This window comes from Zalophus californianus, chromosome 8, assembly GCF_009762305.2.
Source record: "Zalophus californianus isolate mZalCal1 chromosome 8, mZalCal1.pri.v2, whole genome shotgun sequence".
In the NCBI taxonomy this organism is placed as follows: domain Eukaryota; kingdom Metazoa; phylum Chordata; class Mammalia; order Carnivora; family Otariidae; genus Zalophus; species Zalophus californianus.
The window spans coordinates 139540176-139562634 of record NC_045602.1 but is presented as its reverse complement, the minus strand read 5'-3'; the positions used below and the strand labels follow the sequence as shown (position 1 = coordinate 139562634).

The window sequence follows — 22459 nt, the reverse complement described above, 5'->3', positions numbered from 1 at the left end:
GACGTGTCGCCCCCGGACGGCCACCGCGGAGGGCGGAGGGCGGGCGGGTGGGGCGGGGCACACCACTTGGTTCCCGCCCCCTGCGCTCTGCAGGCGGCTGTCAGGGTCCACCTCCCTGCCGCTCCTGGGGCTGCCTAGGGCCACTGGCATAGGCGGGGAGGGCGCGGGGTTACCTGCTGCAGGCTGGACAGACCTGACTGTGGAGGGGCTGTGGAGGGGCCGAGCCAGGTGGTCCTGGGTGCCCTGGCCCAGGGCATTTGACTTTGACCTTGGACACGTGCCCGTGAATTGGGGGATGGTGGTGGCTCCCCTCCACCCCCGCCCCGATCACAGGGCTACCAGCACTGGGAACAGTGAGAGTGCAAGGGCAGGAAGAGCCAAGGGGAGGCAACTTTTAAGATGAATCTTTGGAGGTGGGCTCCAGCCCTGTCACCCTGAGCCAGCCTGCGCTGGGCGGCCGAGGGGGCCGCGTCCGCGCCGCAGGTGGCTGTGGAAGGGGCGGGTGCTCCCCACAAAGGTGTACGGAGCACGCAGGCTCTGCCAGGCCCCAGGCCAGGTCCCCTCACTCATGGGGGGCTTCACGTGTCCGCACGAAGGACACAGCCAGCACGGAGAGCAGTGTAGAGCAGTGGCCGTGCTGGGCCCCAGTGATAAGGAGTGGACTCCTGGGCACACTGCACTGCCCCGCGCCCCGCCCCCGGCCTCAGTCCACCAGCCTCGCAGCAGCCTGGCCAACCTTCCCAAGGCTTCTCACTGCCCTTAGAACCAAACCTGTTATATCCCCACAGCACAGGGCCCGCCGTCCCCACCCTCCAGCCACAGGGCTGATTCCCACCTTCCCCAGCCCGCAGAGCCAGCCCCAGGGGGATGGAGCCGACCGGCAGGGTCTCCCCTGTGCCCCCCCCATGTGCACAGGAACGAAGGGAGGGACCAATCCATCTTTTGAACAGAATTAATAACTCAATGGAAGAGAAGCAATGAACTATGTAGGATTTCACTGGAAACCAGAAAGATGAGCTTTATGATAATAAATGATTTAATGCAATATCGGTTCTACATGTGGAATTCCTGAAGGTTCTGGAACAGTTCATTCTTTTCAAAGTGCTGGTGAGTTCACTATTTGAGTCTTGAAAACACTGCTGTTCAACGTCTGTTTCACACTAAAAATACGCCTGGACAGCCAGGGATTAAGGACTCGCTGGGCCCATGAGTCTGGAGCCACGCAGGGACCAGCACTGCCCCCTCCCCCTGGGTCTGTGTGCTTCTGCTGCCCCCCCCACCCCGCCCCCCGGGGACCCCTGCCACCCAGCCGGGAGTTCTTGGGAGTTCTCGATGATCCTCAGGCTTGCTTCACTTTCAAAAGCCAGTTGGGAGAATGCCAGTTGCGTGACACCTCGGTCTGCAGCAGAGGAGACCCGGCCTGCAGGTGGAGTCTGGCCGCACGGCAGGGGGAGAAGCCCCGGGCAGGCAGTGCTCCGACACCTGAGTCCAGCAGTCCCTGTAGGCTCGCCTCCTCGTCCCCCGGCTCCAGTACGGCACACAGCGTAGCACGCCCGCCTGCCTGTGCCGTGTACACAGCCGGGCAGGGGGCCTGCAGTATGACCTGCTTCAGAGTGCAGCCAGGTGGGAAGGTACGTGCAGATAAATCCACTGCCCCCACCTCTCACTCCTTCTAATGATTTTGGTTGGAGCTGAGTATAGAGGAGTCCGACAGACATTCTTCTGTGCCACGGTCAGAACAGACCCATCCACCTGGCCTTCCAGCTGGGAGACTTCCCTACGTGCAGGAGTCTCAGCCCTACCACATGCTCCCTGCAACGAGAAAGACCTCTGCCCGGCAGGTGCAGCGATATGACAACCAGCTCACCCAGACCGCCCCCCCCCCCCACCCCCGAGGACCTCAGGCTGCTGGAGCCGGGGCCTAGTGTCCTGCAGAGCAGCTCAGCCACAGACACCAAAGGCCCATCAAACCCTGTCTTCACATCTACGGCAGTCAGTCATGATGAGGATGGGAAAAGCGTCTCCATGGCATCTTGGAATTAAGGCACAACATCCAAGATAGGCAGTCCTCACGCACTGGGGACTGTGGTCCCAGCCAAACACCTCAGATGGTGTTGAGTGCAAAGCCACGTGCCAAGTGCTCTGCGTGGGGACATTCCCACGAACTGCCACACTGCCTCCTCCAAGGAGGGATGCGCTGGCGTGAAGAAGTGCTTAGATGCCGTCACCGCCTGGGGAAGAGTGCCAGGGGGCTTCCTCCCCCTCTCCAGTGTCCACAAACCTGTGGGGGCTACAGCCCGTGATGCCGCTGCTCCAGCACGAGGCACCCTCACTTCCGCACTCACTAGAAGGCACTGGAAAGCTGTCACTCCAAGTCTCCTTCACGTGTCCCACAACTGCCCTTCACACGAGGCGCTAACGGCCCCGGCTGGCCAGGGCACAAGCCTACGGGGAGAAGGGCCTGGCGCGCACTACAGCAGCCCGTCTACTTTCAAAGTCTGGACATATTCGTAAGTATTAAAAAAAATAACTTTTCAGGTTAAAATCATGCAGCAGGTGGCCCCAATCTATTTCCCTCACCAAAATGAAAGTTCAGGGCCACAGCTCTAGAGAACAGATGACAGATTTCAGAGGTGCACACGCGACACCGGACGGGGCTGGTCAGAGGGAACAGAAGAGCAGCAGAGCATAAAGATGCGTGAGACTATGTTTCCTTCCGCCAGTTCTCACAGATGGGCTTCCAGCGGAATGTGTATCATATTGAATACTTTATTCTTATTAGAATATCTTTACGGGGAAAAATACAAAAGACCTTCCAGATAACCCCTCTGAGAAAAACATAAAAGTTGTACTATGAAATTAGGAACAGACAGCAAAAGCAACCTACTCTGCATTTTTCAGAAGATGCTGTGGCGGGCACACACGCCCTCAGGAACAAAGCCGACTCGGAACCAGGGGTGCAAAGAGGCTCATACGAAAGTCACATGACCAATGCGGACAATACAATTTACTCTTAAATCTGAAAAAGCGACGCATTTCTGAAACAGAAACATACCCGCTGTAAAAACAAAGCACGTGGTGTCAGAATAACCTATCAAAATGCTGCACCATAGGGCTTCTAAGGCTGCGCAGCCTGGCCCCCGATGTCCTACTGTGCACGGCTCAGTGTCTCCGGCGGCTGGCAGGCAGCCGCCCTGATGGTTTCGGTCTGGCCTTCTGCTCCTGCTGGGACTCCACGTTAACTCCCAGAAGCGGGTCCTGCCCCATTACCCCAAAAACACCATTGCCTTTAACACAAAATGTACACAGTTCTTTCTGAAACCCCTGGCTCCACCCCTCCCCCAAAGTAACACTGTCCAAGGAAACAGACCTCACCCTGCCTGACAAAGACTGCCCTCGGAAGAGGCATCCTGACTGCAGGGAAGAGCCACCTCCTTGTCCCCAAGGACTCACACACGGGGCCTTCAGTCTATCCCAAAGACCAGTCCCAAAACACATCTGCCTTTTCTAGACCCTGGAAACCTTAATTCACACGGCAAAACATATTAGCTCTTGTTGGATTTGCAATAATCCCTATGCTGCGTAAAGATTCCAAATTAGGGGTTATTCCTCATACAACTTCATGATATCAGGAACATAGAGTACCAGAATAGTCTCAAATTTTATTTATTTCAAGGCACTTTCCACAAGAAAACGTAAAAAGAATAATCTATGTAAAACATTACATTTTAATAAACACAACGGCAAGATCCAAAGGAGACAAAGAAAAATCAAATTATACTTAATGTTCATTATCTCAAAATGGCTTAATTTAGTTTGCCGGCTGAAGACACAGAGACTGCAAAAAGGTGGCAAACAGGAAAAGTCCACAAAGCCACTCCTGCTAAAGGAGGTCCCCAGACAGAGACAGCACAGGAGGTGTAACCCCAAACCCAGGCCACAGACAGAAGCAAGGACAACAGGAGCACAGCTGAGAGTCCCCATCAGACCACACGTGGCTCCCACTGGCGGCAGCACCGGCCTGTGACGTCACTCACGGCCCCAACAGGTGGGCGTGCACCAGCACTCCGTCCTACAGCTGCTCACATTTCCTGCGCGTGACAAACCCCGTCCGGGCCCTGATGGCTCATGGGTGGCTCCCACATACAGAACTTCCCGTCACTACGCATCTGACACCCTCTAATGTGAAAAACGTGTCAGGGTGATTATATATTAATTATGCACGTAAATGATCTTATATACACGAGTAACAAAAGCTGACTAGAAACATGCTGAATTCTCTGGTGCTTTACAAACATGTAGGTTTACCCACACCTCTCTGCTGGTATTTTCTCTTCCATCTTCTGCTCTGTGTGACGATTAACTACCTGAAGACTAAAACCTTCTGCTCTTAATACCCTCAAGTCTCAGAGGAAATGGCCCCAAAGAAAGGTCACATTTGGAGAGGACTGCTGAGCCGGTCAGAGCGGAAACACGTCCGCTCCTGGGCGTCAAGAAGACCCCCTCCCCGCCCCCCGCCTTTCATCCTCACAAAACCACAAGGGCAGCAGAATGGCAGTCAGAGGCCAGACAGCCCCCAGGGCCTGCACCACCTTGCCTCTGCATCGGTGATCACCCAGGGCAGCCGACCCTGCCCCAGGCTCCTGCCCACTGGAGAAAACCACTGCTCCCAGAGTGCAGGTGGAAAGCAGACGGGGAGTGAGAGAAGAGCTGACATGACAGCCCTTCACGATGCTGCCCAGGTCTACAGGCAGGTGGGGACAGGGCCCAGCAAGCAGACGCACACCACCTGACCTACGGGCATGGCCACAAGCCTGCCCAACCCTGCCTGACGCGGGAACATGCTCCCTGCAATTCGGCCGCCATTGGTATCTACCTCCACGACGCCCCAGGTGCCAGACTCCGTCCTGGCACCGGGATCCACCCAGGGAGGACAGAGTCCCAGCCACCGCAGCAGCTGGGAGCTCCCACCAGAGGATGTGCACTCCCGGGCACCGTCACCACCACGAGACTTGGCTCTGTAACCGTCGCCCTACAGAACCTGTGCCCAGTGGCACCTGCCGTGAGTCCACACAACGTGTTGGCCCTCCGAGTCACAGGGGCACCTGCATCCCAGTACCTGCACCAGTGGCGGGACCTGGGAAAGTGCAGAATGAGGACGCCTGGGAACTCACGACCACCACGAGACAGCGAGCACACACCAACCTGCGGTGCCAGCCTCCTGAGGCAAGCACGCACTCCCAGCCAGGGAACCTGCGGCCCAGGTACAGCCGGCAGTACGGCGCTCCCTCCCCCCGCCGCATCTGCTTCCAAGCACGCGGGCCACACCAGGCCAAGGGGCCCTCCGGCCGCAGGGATGAGCTGATGCCACTGCCATCACCACCAGGACATAAGCCCCGAAAGCAACAGGTTTGAAAGCAACAGGTTTGTTTGAGATGATTAAAACTTTTTAGAGGCCATTTTGGTCATTCTTGAGATCAAAGAGAAACCTTTATTTTCAACAAAACTGCCTAGAAGAGAAGGTTCATTGATCCACTAGGAAAAGAGTCTCTCACCACAACCAGCACCAAAATATATATTTAAAAAATTAAAAAACACACAGCCCCACCCCTCACGCACACATCTCCCCAAAAGCCACACAACCCAGACCAAAAGGGAAAACAAATCAAACTCAATGCCCTCACACAGAAGAAGTCTTTGAATTAGGATTTACAAATTTATATAGTCTTTCCTATGAAAAAACAAAAACAAAAAACCAAGGGGTAAGAAAAAACTTCTGCACAAAGGCCTGACGAGTCTTAGGAGATCTGAGAAAACGTATGTTCTGCCTACAAGCTAACAGAAAGCAAAATAACGATCAGTGCTTTTCGTAGATTTGAATGGGAGGCCTCAGTTTAACAATATGCCCTCATAACCGCGCACTCCGTGGCGGGTGCGATCCTGCAGGAGCCCAACAGCAGGAGCGCGGCCCATCCACGCCTTCAGAGCACACCCCGAGCAGTCTGCATCACACTTCCAAAGAGACAGCGTCATTCATTGCAAGTTTTCCAGCGCTCAAAAGGGCCATTTTTCCCTTTAAAAAAGATGCCGGGTCAAAAAACAAAGGTGGGGGAGGGTAGAGTTCTCTACTGCAGTAAAAACGTTTCAGTCCCAGACAGCTGCTCCGAGGAGTCCGAGCCGGGGAAGCACGGGGCCGCGGGCACAGACTCTACTTGGGCTCCTCGATCACACCTTTGCTCAGGTCTGTCATTTTGGGATATTTTACTTTCTTCTGGTCCAGCTCATTCTGAGCCCAAAGGAGGAGTTTCAGTAATTTTGCCAGCTTGGGTGTTGACTCACGATTTTCATAATCTAGTACAGCTTGGTTAACCTCACTCCACACCTAGAAAATAAATACATCCAATAAAAAACACCACACACGCAGAGCACCAGCGAGAGTCTGTTACCACGTGCTTTTTATGCCTCTTGGAAGCCGTTTTTACATGATGAACTCATTATTTATTTAGACGAACATGAAGCCCGTCACCAGGAGGCACACCAGCAGATGTTAAACACACGTTTCTCGCCCAGAAGGAGCACCCGGTCCAGTCAGCAATGCTCCTATCTGGCCTGGAGAGCCGTAAAATGCCACAAGCCAGGCTCAGGGTGGCGGGGGGAGGGTGGGGTACCGGACGGGGAGAGAGAGAAGGCCGGGGCGGGTGTGACCTGTGTTCCACCGGACCCAGCCTCGAGGGACACCTGCAGCAGGCCTGCAGAGTGGCAGCCCCTCCGCCAGGAAAGGGCGCTGCCTCTGGGGGGATCACGGGCCGGCTTGGGGACTGCAGCACACAAGTACCAGCAAGGACGTGAAGAGATTCACACGCAAACAAGGGATTTGAAAAAAAAACGTTTAGGACACCTATTTCTAAGAGTCTCCAAACAGAGAAAGATTAAGATACAGGAGAAGCTGACAAAGAGGTCTGAAAATCGTAAAATAAGTCACAACGCTCCGTTCCTGGCTTCACACGGTGAAAGATTCCACATCAGGGAAGAATAGATGCTGTTGTGACCGAGCATCACTCGCCCAGACATGGCCACGCTGTGGTTCCTGAGCCGCACCCTGAACACCCATGGAGGGGAAGGAGGACCCCCTTGGCGATCTTACCTTCTGCCTCTGCATCATATGAAGCAGGTCTCCAAAAGGCGACTCCTCAGGGTTATCAAAGGCCAGCAGGGCCAGAGTGCGCTCCATCTCCGTCAGGCACTCCCTGCTCTCCTCACCTTGCTCTGCCAGCTGGGTCTGCGCGAACTCCAGCGCCGCCTCGGTCTCACGCTGGCGGATCAGCTCTATGAGGTGCTGTTGCTGGTCACCGGCAAAGGCAGACAAGCTTACACACCCACGCCCGGGCACGCAACGCCCGGTAGCGCAACACTACTTTCTAGTCAAAGGACATCTTAAAGGACAACTTCCTAGCATCCCTGAATTATTAAAATAGCATTTTTTAATTAAACTTTATTTATTTGAGAAAAAGACAGAAAACACACAAGCGGGGGAGCAGCAGAGGGAGAGGAAGAGAGAAGCAAGCAGAGCCCAACCTCACAACCCTGAGATCATGACCTGAGCCGAAATCAAGGTCTCAAGGTTGGCTGCCTAAGCAACTGAGCCACCCAGGTGCCCCTAAATTGGCATTTTTAAAGCAAGAACAGCTTCTGAAATACGAAAGACAACAGCTAAATGAAACCCCTTCCCCACGCAAACTAAAACAATACTCTATTAATGCCAGTTAGCCTTGTGACTTCTGAAATCGCCACATGTAACCTTATGGAGCATCCACAAACCAGATGCCTCTCAATGGAAACTCACTTGCAGGTGGAAGTAAAGGTACCGGTTTGTGTCCAGGAGCTCTGGATGGAGACTGTTGATCAATGCAATAGCCTCCTGGATCTGGCCTTTCAGAATCATCTCACGGATTTTAATCCGCTCATCAAGTGTTTCTAGATCCACACTAGGTTCAATCCCAGATTCCATTCGAAACTTCTCTGCTGCTTCCTTAAAGCCCTCTGTAAATAACAACCATCTTCAGTGCTCGGAAAGCTAGCAAGATATTAACGCAAAGCATTTTTATCCCTACAAAGCCCATTCATCTCAAATAAATAACCTTCAACATGACCCGCACTTTCTTAGGGATTTGGTATTAACATCTGTGACTTACTAGTACACCCCATACAGAAAATGAAAAGAATGTGTTTCACTCCTTCCCATCCCATCCAAAAAAGCTCTCACCTACCAGCCAGGGGTGAAAATGAATGTCACGAGGCCCTGTGCATTAGGGGCTCCTTAAAGAGGGCTGCGGTGCCAGGCCCAGATGCAAGGAAGCTGCAGGTATGCTCCAGGCGTGTCTGGACACACTGGCTATGCCTTCACGGCCTGCAGGGACCTGGCCACTCCTGCCTCTTCGTGAGCCCACAGTTCTCCTCAACATCCAAGTTGCATGTGTGTGTCCCCGTCCCCCGCCCCCACCCCTGCCTGCTATAGGCAGACACTTCCTCATCGCCTTTCAAACAAAGGTTGACTAATTTGGTGCAGGGGAGTACTGTGAACAATGGGAAGGAGACTCATACCTGTTTGAAACAACTGGATTTTCTGATCATGTACAGAATTACCCTTTTCCTTCCCAATATCAAGAAGAACTGTCAGTTACAGACCCCGTTTCTTTGCTTCTGTATGCTTCTGCCCTTCCCCCTTTCTCTTTCGAGTTAGGTGCACCTTCTACAAACAGTCCTGTATAATTTACCAGACTGGCCAAAAGAGATCAGTTACTAGGGACTTTCAACGTACTGTAGAACATTCTTAATTATCTTAACTGTAAAAATGTCAAAGATCAAGGAACAGGTTTTTGCCTTAGAGCTCAGACACCTGTAATACCAATCTCATCTCCAGAAGACCTTAACTTTACTCTGGTAATCCACAAAGTTATTAAATTAGCATGGTGTTTTCTACAACGCCCAAACACAACTTCACTTTCCCAAGGAACTTCGATGGTAAAGTGCTGATTGTGTGTACAAAAAGGCAGAGTTGCATCCCACAGGCAGCGTCCTCATTGCGAGCCCTTACCTGTGACCAGGTAGTTCATAATGAGGCGGTTCATGTCCGCCCGCTGGACATGCAAGTTATTGAGTTTCTCCATCCACTCATCTTTCGTGATTTCATCAGGTTTTTCTGCATAACTCATTCTGACTTATTTCTACAAGAAAAAAAAATATTTTAAAGATTAGTGAAGATCAAAGGAATGAAAGGTACGGGATAGGAAACACATTCAGTGGCACTGCAATAGGGCTGGATGGTGACAGAGGGCGGCTATACCTGTGGGCACAGCCCAACCCAGACAGTTGGCAAATCCCAACATTATACGCGAGAAACTAACCTAACACTGGCTCTCAACTACATTTCAGTTAAAAAAAAAAAAAAGAATTTTTAAGAATTCTATGACAACTGTGATCATTTCAGAAATAAACACAGCGACACAGTATGAAGTAACAGAGAATGGGAAGATTTAAATCTGGAGAACAGCAAGTGCAAAGGACCTGACACCCAAAGGCAGCTTAGGGACCAGAAAGGAGGCTGGGATGTTAGGAGACAGGATGTGTGCAAGGAAGAGCCAAGAGCCTCCGAACTGCCAGGTCAGGAGGTGGGGCGTATCATACTGAGTAAGGCCTTACAGGCTGAGGGAGGATTTTAGGTCAATTCTCTTCTAGGCACAAAGGGCAGCTGCGAGGAGCAGGAGCTGAGGAGGCGTGCACTCTGACACAGTGCCTGTGAGAAGTCCGCTGCCAGACACTCACCAGACCGACCAACGCTAAGGAGTCTGACAATACCGAGTGTCGACAAAGCCAGAGCGTTCCCTTGCATTCTCTGATGCTGCTGCCAGAGCAGACTGGAACTGCAAACATATTTGGCCTTCTCTGCACAGCTGGCACGTGCTCCTCGAAGCCCAACAACCCTACCACAAGACTGAGACCCTCAACACTCACCACTGAGCACCAGACATGTATGAGCCCACTCACAGAAATACTGCTCAAAATGGCAAAAACATGGGACCCCCCCACCCAGATGTTCATTCAATAGCAGCTGTTCATTCAATGGACAGACTGTGGTTCACAGAACCACAATCCCAGGCCCAAAACCCTTAGGCAGGTATGTTTCAGAATTAAAAGTTTGGCAGACCGTATAAAGCCTATATAGCACAATCTTACCTACATCACATGACATCCTCACTGCAGTCTGGGGCAGCACCCCACGTTAAATATTACTTCTTTGGGGAAAGGTCTGAGTACCCACACCGAGTGAAATAGAAGTTATCAAAAGCTTTCACCAAGTCAGATTTTTGCCATCAAATAGTTAAAACACACACACACAAACTTTTGGTTTTCAGAGCTATTTGGACTTCAGAATTGCTGAGAAAGGATTCTGATCATGTGGTCGCGTAAGAGAATTTACTAAAACAGTTAAAATATGAGCACAGCCACATGGATGACTCTTACAAACCAGCTGGGTGGATAAAGTGAGTTGCAGCAGAGGCCCAAGTGTGGCAGAATTTTGCAAAAAACAAAAACAGCAATAAACACGAACATGCAGTGTTTTGTTGTTTTAAGCAAAGACCTGATCCTCAAGAGGTGGTTACCATGGGAAGGCAGGGCGGACAGGTGCAGGCCCTGGGAGCACCAGCTGGGCTCTTAAGGTGGGTGGTGAGTCCACCACTACCTACTACCTACTACTTCCTATTCTTTATAAGTAACCTGTAGGTTGGGGATACTACTTCATGCCAGCAAAGTGTATGCTACATTGCTTCGCTAAATTGAAAACTTCAACAGTGGAAGTGGGGTGGTGAGCGCTGAGCAGGAAAGCCAACAAGGAGCCACCCAATAGGAGCAGTGCCAAGAGAGTCAGAGACACAGCTGGTGAAGGTTCTGTGGACGCAAGTCAATGGCTTTGCAGCTGGACTAAACATAGAGGGATTAAAAAAAGAAAAATCAGGAGCCCTTGAGGCCGGCCGAAGCTTTCAAGCTTGATACCTTGGAGGAGAGGGCCACAGAGGAAGAGGAAGGCTCGAACAGGTTTGAGGAGTAGGGCAAGTTTGGGCTGACTCTCAGGCAGCTGGAGAAGTCAAGCAGGCACCTGGATTATAGGTCCCGAGCTCAGCGCTAGAAACATTAATTAGGGAGACATCCGCCAAACAAGGACATCGAAGGCCAGGAGTTGGGCAAAGATCACCCCGGGAGACAGCGTGGGAAGGAAAGCAAAGGCACAAGACAAAGCCCTCGAGTGCTCAGAGGGAGCCGACAGACACTCAGCAGCGAAAGAGGAAGGCAGCAGGTGCGACGGACCGAGATGGTCTTCCTCCCACAAATGCCCACGTCCTGTAGCTCCAGGCAAGTGCAGACTTCACTCAGACCACCGTCCTGCTCCTAGACAATCAAGGTAACCTAAGGCAAACAAGGCGCCTCTCCCTCGGTTTCCCCGAAGCAACCCCCCATCACACCAGGACCACTGCCGCGAGAGCGACTTTGGAAAGCAACGACCCGTTCTACTCCGTGCAGGAAGAGCTCAGCAGTTAAATGTTCAACAACAGAAGTAAACCTCCCAAGTCTAAAGACGAGCAACACTTGCTTTCCTGGCGGCGTGTACGTCCTCAGCAGTTCAGCGTCTGCTCTGACGCGGCTGTCATACAAATCGTTCTCTCCGCAGGAGCACAAGAGCGGTGTTTCACGGAATTATCAATATTCGTGCGCGACCACTTCTGAACGTCGGAGCCTCCCCTTGAAACGCTCTCCCCTTAAGAGTAAACACCGGACTGCAGCGCCCAGGCGCTGTGCGGTCAGGAGCCCTCCCTGGCCGGGAGAAAGGGGGCAGTTTGACGTGCAAACCCAGAAGGCCCCGGGTCGGCCACCTGCTCGGACCTCGGACCCCGTCAGGCCCCCAGCGCCGGCCCCCTCCCGGGCCCCTCCCCGCCCTCCTCCCCGGCTTCCACCGGGCCCCCGCCCAGCTCCACCCCGGCCCGCCGCGCTCCCGCGGGGAGGCTCAGCCCGGCCGCCTGGGTCCGCCGCGGCCATCTTACCGTGCGGATCCCGCCTCCCGCGCTGCGCGGTCTCCGCGGCCGCTCGGGGGGGCCGGGCCGAGCCCGGAGGGAGGCGAGGCGCGGGGGGACAGGAGGCGGAGGCGGGAGCCGCGGCGGAGGCGGGGGCGGGGGCGGGGAACGGGAGGGCAGACGCACCGACGGCCGCCCCTTCAGGCACCTCCCGCGAGATCGCGAGAGCGCAGGCTCACGAGCCGGCAGCCAATCAAGAGCTCCCTCGAGGGGGCGGGACGCGGCGGCCGCCCGGAAGCGCGGGACCCCAGCTTCCGTCCTTGCGCAGAACTCCGCTCGCGGCGCCCTCGCTCTACGGGTTGGCGCGAGAGTCAAAAGGCGTCGGCCGACCCTGGGCAAGATGGCCGCCGTCGAGGTGTCGTTGTGGGGGAACTTCGCGCCGCGATGGCGACATCTAGACTGAGTCGGAGGCGAAGGTCCCAGCTTCCTTTCCGTCATTTGTGTGAGCTCGGAGGGTAGGGGCGGGGGGGGGGGGGGCCGGTGGTGCGCGCCGCCCCGAGGCGGGGGGCGTCCCTCTCCGCCGGGCGCCTGCCTTCGCGCGGGCCTGGGAGGAGGCGGCCGAGCGCGCCCCGGCGGGAGCTTTCCGTGCCGTCGGTTGAGGCGGGCTGCGGGGGTCGCCCGCCTGTGGCGGCGAGCGCTCGGCGCCTGATGAGTCAACAGAAACGGGCCTGCCCTCGGGGAGCCGGCCGCCCGGGGCTCGGGGCTCCGCCGGCCGCGCCGGGTCGGGCCGGGGCTGCGGGCGCGCGCGCGACGGCTGCCGGGCGCCCTCCGCGGCAGGGGTGCAGCGGGGCGCCGGGTCGGGGTTCCCGGGGTGCGGGAGCGGGGCGTCGGGCCGGAAGCCCGACGCCGTCCTGCGTTCGAAGTCGGGGTCCGGGGGAGCGTGGGGCTGCTCCCACGTGAGCGGAAGGACGCGAGAGTGGGGTCGGACTCCCCGCGGAGAGCGGAGAGCGGTGCGGTCGGGCGGTGAGGGGTGGCGGCCGTGACCGGTCGGGGCGCCTTCCCGGGCGGGAGCTGAGCCTGCGGGTCCAAAGTTCGACACGCACCTAAGACGCTAGGCGCTGCGTGTCCGTAATCACCCCCTTTGCCGCGGCTTAACCTCGTGGACCGTCCAGCTGTCAACTCTGCGGTGTGCGGCGGAGTGAGGACGTTAGGAAGTTTCACAGGGACCCAAGGAAGAGCTCGAAGGGCAGTGCCCCAAGGACGTAGACTGTTCCGGCCCAAAAGAGCTCCCGCCGTGCCTTCTCCGTGGACCACAGCTGCACGGCCCCTCCCCCCAGCGCCCAGCCAGCTCCTGGGGCGTGCGGATTCCGCCTTCCTACTCGAGGTGGACGCGGGCTGCTTTTGTTTGTAGCCCTCCCCACGGAGCGCTGAGGCCGCCCGCTCTGCTGCTGCGATTGCCCCTCCCAGGGATCCTGCACGGGCTTCCGAAGCCCACACGGCGGGCAGGGCGACCTCGCGTCGAGCCTGCCCCCTCCACGCTCTCCGGGCACTCCCTGACGGCTGTGCGAAGTGAGCACAACCGAAAAGCCTCTCCACTCCAGCCGGTCTCCCGGGGCTTTCCCCGGGCCCTCCGGCCGGGCCCCAGGCTAACTCCTCAGAATGGGGAGGCTTTCCCTCCACAGAGCCGCGTGGAGTGTGTCTTGTCCCCTAAACAACCCCTTTAGGTCCCTTTAGCACGGCATTTTTTGTCACTGAGGCCTGATTCACCCCAAATGTGTGAGCTTCACAAAAGTCGAAACCTCTATCATGTTGTAGGAGTTCCGCCGATATTTGTTGAGAATGGAAAGGAGTAAATGAGTGAATGATGACAAGGACCTTAACTGCAAGCAGTTTCCGCAGAAGTGGACGAAGGGAGAGAATGCCAGCAGTCCTCGGTGACTGAGCTCGTGGACTGAATGGCACTCAGATGTGTAGCCCGGTTGCCGAGGTTGATGGTGGTGACACCAACCGAGGAGGAGCCACCCTGACGAGCAGTGGGCTCATGGGGAGGACAGATGGGGAATCGGTGCTGCCTGTGGGGACACGGCAGAAGCTCAAGGGAGTGACGAGGGCTGCAGGTGAAGCTTTGACAGTGACACCGTGTGACATTTGATGAACATACTTAGAGAAAGACTGTAGAGAGGAGGAGCAGAGAAGTCCAGAATCCAGAAGGACAGCAACAAATGGCTATATTATCCAGAGAAGTTGTCCATTAAGTCAGCAAAGAAGCTTGATGGGGACGAGGGGGCTTAGCAGGCTCTGCGGAAGCCACGGGGTGGGGGGTTTTAGAGGACGCAGTTGAGCAGTGTCAAGTGCAGCAGGGCCGCCCCATAGTCTACTTGACAGGTGTTGGTGACAGAACAAGGAGCTCAGGGACACGGCAGGAATGGACAATGTTAGATGGCAGTGAGTTGAGGTGAAGAATAGGGTGAGGGGGACACAGATGTGTGTTTAACACTTTGAGAAGCAGTGGATGTAGAGAGCAAACAGCAGGTGAAGTCGATCCCATGAGACACTAAAGCAACAGGATTTGGTGGCTGAGGGGGAGGGAGAATCTTCAGACTTCTGGCTGGTGTGTTTGGGTTTACAGGGTGGGACCAGGGCTGAATAGGGACACCAGGGAAGGGCCTGATTGGGGAAGAGGCTCCGAAGTCAAGAGCTCACTTTGCACACGTTAGGTTTTGAGGTGCATTTGAGGCATCAAGTGAGTGGATGGACCCAGATCTGGGCAGAGGTAAAGGGAAGCACAGCCAGGAGTGCGTGAGCTCCCGAGTGGAGAGTGCACAGAAGAAAGGTAGAGGCCAGCCTGGGCCAGAGCCCTGAACACCCCATGCCCCTGGGAATCTGGGGGTGTGGGGGAAGCACAAAGGACGAGGGCTACTTTGGTCACCGCCTGGGGGCAGTGACCAGGTTGGTAGGAAAGAGGTGGGTCTGTGGAAGGGGAGCTGTGGGGTGGCCAGAGCCTCCACTGTTGTCCAAGTCCTGGTAGCAGTGCACAGAGAAGTGTAAAAAGTTTACTAGTCTTAAAAGAGCGTTAAAGTATTTTTAAAAAGGGACAAGTATTTTGGGAATAAAACAGTGCTCCCTTTACTCAAATCCTTGACTGCTCAATAACCAGGCCATGGGCCGTGTTTTACAGAACAACAGCATTTCGACGGTTGCTTTTAACTTATTCTCAACCCAAAAGCATAAAATCAAGCCCCAACGCACTGGAGGCCCTGCTTTCAAAGAGATTTGGCTAAAACAAACGTAATTCTTCAGGATAATGCATAAAGTGATCAGAGTCATTGCCACACGAGGCGGTCGACACAAAGGCCAACTGCCATAGCTTTAGCTTTTCATGGTGTGTTCTGTTTCTCCCTGAAGGTGTTGGGAGAGTCAGGAAGAATTTTATGATTGTTTAGTTCTGCTGCACACATTCAGGTGCCATGTATCTTATCTGAATTCTGAGACCCAGGAAAGCAGGTTTTTTGTGTTTTTTTTTTTTTTTTTTAAGATTTTATTTATTTATTTACTTGACAGAGAGAGACACGGTGAGAGAGGGAACACAAGCAGGGGGAGTGGGAGAGGAAGAAGCAGGCTTCCCGCTGAGCAGGGAGCCCGATGCGGGGCTCAATCCCAAGACCCTGGGATCATAACCTGAGCCGAAGGCAGACGCTTAACGACTGAGCCACCCAGGTGCCCCTGGGAAAGCAGGTTTAATGTTTTGGTTTTTTTTTTTTTTTTAAGATTTTTATTTATTTGACAGACACAGCGAGAGCAGGGACAAGAGCAGGGGGAGTGGGAGAGGGAGAAGCAGGCTTCCCGTGGAGCAGGGAGCCGGATGCAGGGCTTGATCCTAGGACCCCGCGATCATGACCTGAGCTAAAGGCACACGCTTAACGACTGAGCCACCCAGGCGCCCCTTTAATGGAGTTTTGATGTGGCCTCTACCCCTCCCTCCTCTCCTGATTGTATTTCTCTTTTGAGACTGCACCATCGAATCAGAAAGCACAGAAACTAAGGGTCTTAGTTTCTTTGCTTAGGTAAAAGCAAGAGTAGGTATTTCCTGATCCTGTAAGTGCTGCTGAGATAATATAAACTGTGCAGCATGGTGTTTCCTGAAACAGGTGGGGTGTGGGGGGCCACGCGTCCTACCACGTACACCAGTGGCACCCAGGCTGCAGGCCTGAGGGGCAGTTACTTAATTTGCCCAGTCAAGGCACTGTTTATGCACCATTTCATACGGAATTTGACTATACCCTTCAGACCTAGCTGGGCAAGAAGTTGATCTACATGTGTTGGCTTAAGATTTAGCCTTTTTTTTTTTTTAATTAAAATGAAAGCATGTAGGTAGCACGCACACATAGGTGCACAAACGTACATGCTACTTACTGTGAGCACTTATGTCTGTATGTGCTCTGAGGATGCCCGCCCCCTCCGCAAGCCCAGTCCATGATCATGTGATCGTGATCAGGCATCTGATTGGGTGGTAGAAATGCTGAATGAAGAGATTCTTCCAATTGATACCCACATTTTCTTTTTTTTTTTAAACACCCGTATAAAATTTTGGTTTTTTGTTTTTTGACTTTAAAATTCTTACATTCTTCAAATGCCTGCTTTCTGTTGGAATGAGAGGAACTATTTTTTTTCTTAAGATTTTATTTATTTATTTGACACAGAGAGAGCACAAGGAGGGGGAACAGCAGAGCGAGAGGAAGAAAACAGGCTCCCCGCCGAGCAGGGAGCCCCATGTGGGGTTCGATCCCAGGACCCTGGGATCATGACCTGAGCCAAAGGCAGACACTTAATGACTGAGCCACCCGGGCGCCCCAGAACGAGAGGAACTTTTGTACATCTGACAGACTCCCAAGATTTTTCATTTCTCTGTACACCCATAAAAGGCAACATCCTGACCTCCCACCTCTGTAGACAGATTTGGGAGATGTTACTTCTCCTTGAATCTCTTACATTTTAGCAGCAGTTGGTTCGATTTGGAACTCAAAAATAGTTGTGGTGTTGGTAGAGTAATTTATGTGTATTGATGTTGTCTAAGTTCAGAATAAAACTCTCTGGGTGTGTTATTGATGGCTTAGTCTCTGTTACTCTTGTTGGCATTTCCTTCAAATGCTCTTGTTCACCTTCAGCACTTTGGTTCCACAAGCCAGTTGAGAGGAGGAATTAATTTATACAGTATTTTTGTTCTGCACAAATCCAGAAAGCCACCGTTAGACCTGAGTTTAAGAGGTCTCTTTCACTTTTTAAGTACTTTGATTTTGGAAACAAATCTCTTCAATTATAGCCTGTACACCTGTAGGCAGAGCCCTGCTCCTGAGGGCTCCCCAGGCCAGGGTGATTGTAACAGCCTGGCACCCTGAGACTTGCTGGTGGTGATGACCACCCTCTCTCACCTCAGGGAGGCCCCCTTCTCTGTTACACGCTGTGTGTGATGATTAGCCTATGAGCCTGTGTAGGCACAACTGCTTTACTCTTAAACTGCTTTTCTGTCGAAATCTGTGACAGGCACTGCCTTGTCTGGCTTTTTTTAGTGGATGGATTTCTCTAGAGACTTAGGAGATGAAAGCAACCAGAAAGGAAATACAGTTCTCATGCTTCACACTGATTAAAACACTGATTTCTTCTGAAGTCGACTTTATTTTTCACTGAACTCACAGCGTGATGCGTCGGAGTAACAGGCACCATTCTGAAAGGTAGGAGTAATGAGCATCGTTGTATATGAACACACAACACTACTCTTGTTCAAGTAACAGAGCTAGGGCTTTGTCATAGCAGAGGAGATAAAGCACTTGCACTTGGTTTTCCGTCTGAGGACTTCTGGACAAGGGCAGGACTGCGGCGAGCACTCTGCATCAACGCCAGGTCTCATGTACGGTTCTTTGTACCTTGATTAGATACTGTCCCAAGTCCCTGTCCTTGTACCCGCCATCCCTACAAGCACCCACCTGACACTGCGCCCGGGAGTTCCAGTCTCACCTTGCAGAGACATTGCTGCTGGTTTTGCTTCCTTTAAAATCCTCAGCACGGTTCCCCCATTCCAGCTTCTGATCAGAGAGGCCTCCTATGATCGTCCCCCTTCCTCCAGCAGATGAGCCCCATTTTACAGACAGCTGGCCCAAGGTCACACTGCTTGTTCCAGGTGCTTTCCGCTCGCAACTGCCTGGCCTCTAAACTCCCCGCTCCCGTATCTGGGGACAAACTTGAAGACACAGTCATGGTGGAAGAGTGGAGACCCCCATCCCTGCCAGATTCCAGGAGGGTGGTCCTAACAGAATCACACCAGAGCAGAAACAAACTGCGTTGTATTCCCTGGGAGAAAACCGACAGGCTCTGCCAGAAACTAGCAGCTCTTTTGATCTCTGGAGGTGCCCGTTAGAGAGTACAGCTGCCCGCGGGCCCCTGGTTCTCGCGCACGGCAGCATCGGGGATGCACCTGCAGGGTCAGCTGCGCGGCGGTCCTGCGCACAGCGCACCTTCCCGCCTTTTGACAAGAGCCAAGGGGTTCCTGCTTGTGAGGACCGTGCACGCAGGCGGCTGTAGAGGCACCTACGTGGTGGGGGCTAAGGCCCGCAGCCGAGGAGTTCCTGCCCTCGGGGCAGAGGTGGGCGGCGTGCACAGGGCCCCCGCGGCGGCAGGTGCCTCCCCTCCGCGGTCTGTCTGTGCAGTATCGGGGGACGGGCCGGTGCCGGCGCGCCGAGTGAAGAACGGCTACGTGGAGCGCTGACCCTCGGCCAGAACCCCCCTTCCCCTTTCTGGACAGTGACCGGCTCCCCTTTCCTCGCAGGCCCTGCGGGGCAGTCGTGCGTCCGGGGAGGAGACGCTGAGGGCCGGCGTGCTGCGCTCCGAGCCCCGCAGGAACTTGAGAGCGCGGCTGGCGGCCGAGGACCGTTGCGCCGGCTCTCTTATCCTCGTCCCCGCCCCCTCGCCACGAAGCGGCCCAGGCCGGCGAGCGCTCCCCCGGAGGGCCGGTCCTCCTGCGGCTAGCGGCGGCCTGGGATCCCCGCGGCGCGGGGCGCGGGGCGCAGGGCGCAGGCGCGCGGGCGGGGCGGGGCCTCCTCCCTCCGCGCGGGGGCGCTGCTCCGGGCGCGGCCGGCCCTTCTAGCCCAGCGTCTCGGTGGCCGGCGCCGACCTCGCCCTCCCGCCCACTCCGCGGAGCTCCGAGGAAATGGCTGCGGGACCCCAGAGGCCTGCGACCCGCGGTGAGTGGCGTCCCGGCCGCCGGGCAGGAGGGGCCGGCCGCCGCGGGGCCGCACTCGGAGGCGGGCGGGGGTCGGCGGCGGTGGCGCGGAAGCCCGGCCCGCCGAGAGCCGCGGCGTCAGTGCCGGTCCTCGCTGCGCTCCCGCCGAGGAGAGAAGATGGCGGCGGCCGCGGGGAGGGCGGGGGGGAGAGGGGCGGCGGGGGGAGGGGAGGGGAGGGGAAGGGAGGAGGGGGGTGGGGGAGGCGCGCGGGGGGAGGTCACCTCTCCCGGCGCCTCCGCGGCCTCCACCGCGAGTGGGCGCCTGCCCGGGGCTGGATCCGCCCGAGGACGGTGCTTGCTCGGTGTGGCCTGGTCACGATCGGGACGGACCGAGAGGAGTAACGACGGCCTAGTGTTGATGCAAGTCCGCCGTGCAGGGGGCAGGATAGTTCGAGAGAAGGGAAACTGCCTTCTCCCAGAAGTTCCGAGGCTATAGCTGGCTTATGGCACAGAAATGATTGTATTTGAAGAAAGTATCTGGTTGGAGTGAATTTTCTGTTTTTTGTTTTTCAGCTCGGTTAGTTCTAGATAGCCTTTAAGGTTGTGAAGTTTCATTCTAGGATCTTTTTAGAGCGTGGGTCCTGTTCGCTCTTATTTAACTGGATGAGTTTGATTTTTAGCCAACTGCTCAGGGAGGATGATATTAGGGTAGATGTGTGATATTTGGTGCTGTAGGAAACAAGGAAGGATTTCGGGAAATCAGTATGCTGATTGACGTATACTGGCCATATTTGTGTCATATCTGGTCATCTTGAAAGTAGAAAGGGTCAGCTTTCAGCTTCCAAGGGACTTGTGCCCTTCATGATCCCTTTTGTGCCTCTCATGCCTTGGGCACTCCGATCCCCATTTGTTTTCTCCCGTTTTCCGTGTCCTGTCTTCATCCCCACCCCACCCCCACCGCCCGCGCCAGACAGCCCACTTAGAAATAAGCTCTGAGCTACTGGACAGGTTCCTTCCTTGTGCTTCAGTTTCCTGGAGGTTAGAACGGGCACAGGAGCACCTTACTCATTCAAATGAGTTACCACTCGTAAAGTGCCCAGAACAGGGTCCATGTTGGTGTAGTGCCTACTGGGAGCTGTCATTTATGCCGAATGGAGACTCGACTTACCCAGTGCTAAGCTACAGGTACTACCGAGGTCCTCAGATTTATTCAAAATTTCTTAAAGTCCACAATGCCTGTGAGACACTGGAGCTGAGGGCCAGGTTTTTGGCTTTGAATCTAGCACCTCAGTAGATGAGCTTGGAGTTGGGATCCTGGGTCACAACAGCATGTGAGTTAAGTTGAAGATGCTCTTGAAATCATCCCTTGGACGTAGATAACAATATCCGTGTCCTTTGCACACTGAAGGAATGAGATCTGAGCCTGATGTACTCGGGCATTCCGTGCAGATTCTGATCTCCAGGAAACTGAAGCACAAGGAAGGGACTTGCCCAGGAGCTCGGAGCTTGTTTCTCAGTGGGCTGTCAGGCCCACCTCAGAGACATGTTCCACAGCTTCCAGAGCCACATAGGCCCTGGCTGAAATACGCTTCCAGGAAAGGTGTTTTAGCCATGCATTTTAAGGAAATAAGATCTGTGACCTTTAGTAGAATGATTCCTCAGTTTATTCTGCAAATATTTATGGCCTCCTGTGTGCTAAGCACCCTGGCTGTGGCAGCAACCCAGAAGGCCTTCCCGGTCCTGGAGACAGGTGCAGTGGGGACTTGTGAGGACATCCCGGCTCCTTCATTGAAATCTGGGGTTGGCGTATGCACATATACGACTCCATGACCAGTCCATGGTATATCTGTTTTAAACGCAGCATAGGCAGCTCAGAAGTGTCACCTGGGAAGACCCGGCCCAAGGCCTAACGAAGCTTCCTGCCAGAAGCATGTTCCAGGCACCCTGTTTTCCTACTTGATTGCGTTCCTGCAGACTTTAACAACGAATTTAGAAATAATGCATATCTTTACTTCTGATTTTCCACTAAGAGCTCTCCCTTGTTAGTATTTGATTAAATTCAGGTTATTTCAACAAAGTAAGTTCTGTACCGATAGGAAGAAAGGGCACCAATAAAAAGTTGTGTAACTGGCTATTCTCTTCTGCTCTTGTCTGCTGGTACCCACGGTTACTGATTTCTGTCCTGTCAAACAATGACACACACAGTGTGTACGCGTGTGAGCATCACAATGGCTTGTTGAGGAAATGTGTAGCTGGGGCTTGGAGGTGGGTGCAACTTGGGGTTTCAGGTGGGCCTTGTGGTGGGTGGGGTTTGTCCGGGGGTGCGGGGGTTGGAGTAGGGACTTCGTCTCCCGTTATCTTATGGCGGTGGAGTTTTCAGGTCCTGCTGTTGACGCTGTAAGTCCTTCTCCTCCCATTGGGTGTCTAACTCACAAAGAGTCTGTTCCAAAGCAGCTCAGGGACTGGTTTATTTTCTGGTTTGGTGTATGTTTGCAAGTGTTCAAGGTTCTGGTTGTTGTCTATTTTTGTTGACATGATATGTTTTACTTTTCATTCAGTGATACTGGTGATTTCTATTTAGCTCTTGGAGAGCAGAGATGGGGCATATTTACAGGTTAGGCCAGATCACCATTGTCCTTGGGTCCCTGCGGTGGGGCACTGTCTGTCATAGAGGCCTGATTCTTACAGGCCCCGTGGACTCAGGAAGTCCATTAAGAAGGGTGTTTTCCTAGATGGAGTTTCTCGCCTGTTTCTTCTTATTTACATGGTAGGGTCCCTTAGAGTGGATATCTAATATTCCCCTTTTTCATGCTTCGTATCAAATGATGGGTGTTAATTCCATTACAAAGTCTCTGTGGTTTACAGTTACTAGAAACACAGTAATTGGGAAAGAGGGGTCAAAAAATGGTCTGAATTGAGCTCGCTTGCTCTAGGTGCCCCCACTACTGGAGAAGAGTTTCTCTTGCTTAGACCTTATTTTATTATAATGAGTAGTGATTTTGGGGGTTAGTTGTTACATGAAATTGAATAGGTAATTGTATGTATTTGAATAAGAATTCTTGTAGCCATGACTGTAAAACATGCTTAATCAGGTGGTGATCATCCTGTGTGTTACTTGTGAAGCAGATATATCTTTGGGTATCAAACTTAGATGCTGTGTTTTTGTTTTTCATATGTTGAT

General features: G+C 53.9%; 2 protein-coding genes across 9 annotated transcripts in view; one reads left to right on the top strand and one right to left on the bottom strand.

Moving 5' to 3' along the window:
- Positions 1-990: 990 nt before the first annotated feature.
- On the bottom strand, positions 991-12242 carry GID8 (GID complex subunit 8 homolog). 2 transcript variants are annotated; one of them, XM_027623134.2, is made up of 6 exons: positions 12096-12242; positions 11648-11868; positions 9095-9224; positions 7844-8040; positions 7145-7342; positions 991-6382 (listed from the first exon to the last, which is right to left on the bottom strand). In XM_027623134.2, exons 3-6 carry the CDS (start codon positions 9210-9212, stop codon positions 6209-6211), a joined length of 687 nt encoding a protein of 228 aa, XP_027478935.1. In that variant the 5' UTR covers positions 9213-9224; positions 11648-11868; positions 12096-12242; the 3' UTR covers positions 991-6208. The 2 variants fall into 2 exon arrangements, with proteins under 2 accessions (XP_027478935.1, XP_027478936.1); XM_027623135.2 differs by lacking the exon at positions 11648-11868.
- Positions 12243-12423: 181 nt separating this feature from the next.
- Positions 12424-22459, top strand: part of DIDO1 (death inducer-obliterator 1) — a 49947-nt gene continuing 39911 nt past the window's right edge. The window contains exon 1 of one of the 7 annotated variants that reach the window (XM_027623131.2): positions 12424-12541. The gene's annotated coding sequence lies outside the window, so the exon portion shown is untranslated. Of the gene's footprint in view, positions 12566-19163; positions 19301-21556; positions 21676-22459 lie in introns of those variants that run through there. The other 6 variants (XM_027623130.2, XM_027623123.2, XM_027623127.2 and 3 more) reach the window with 6 other exon arrangements.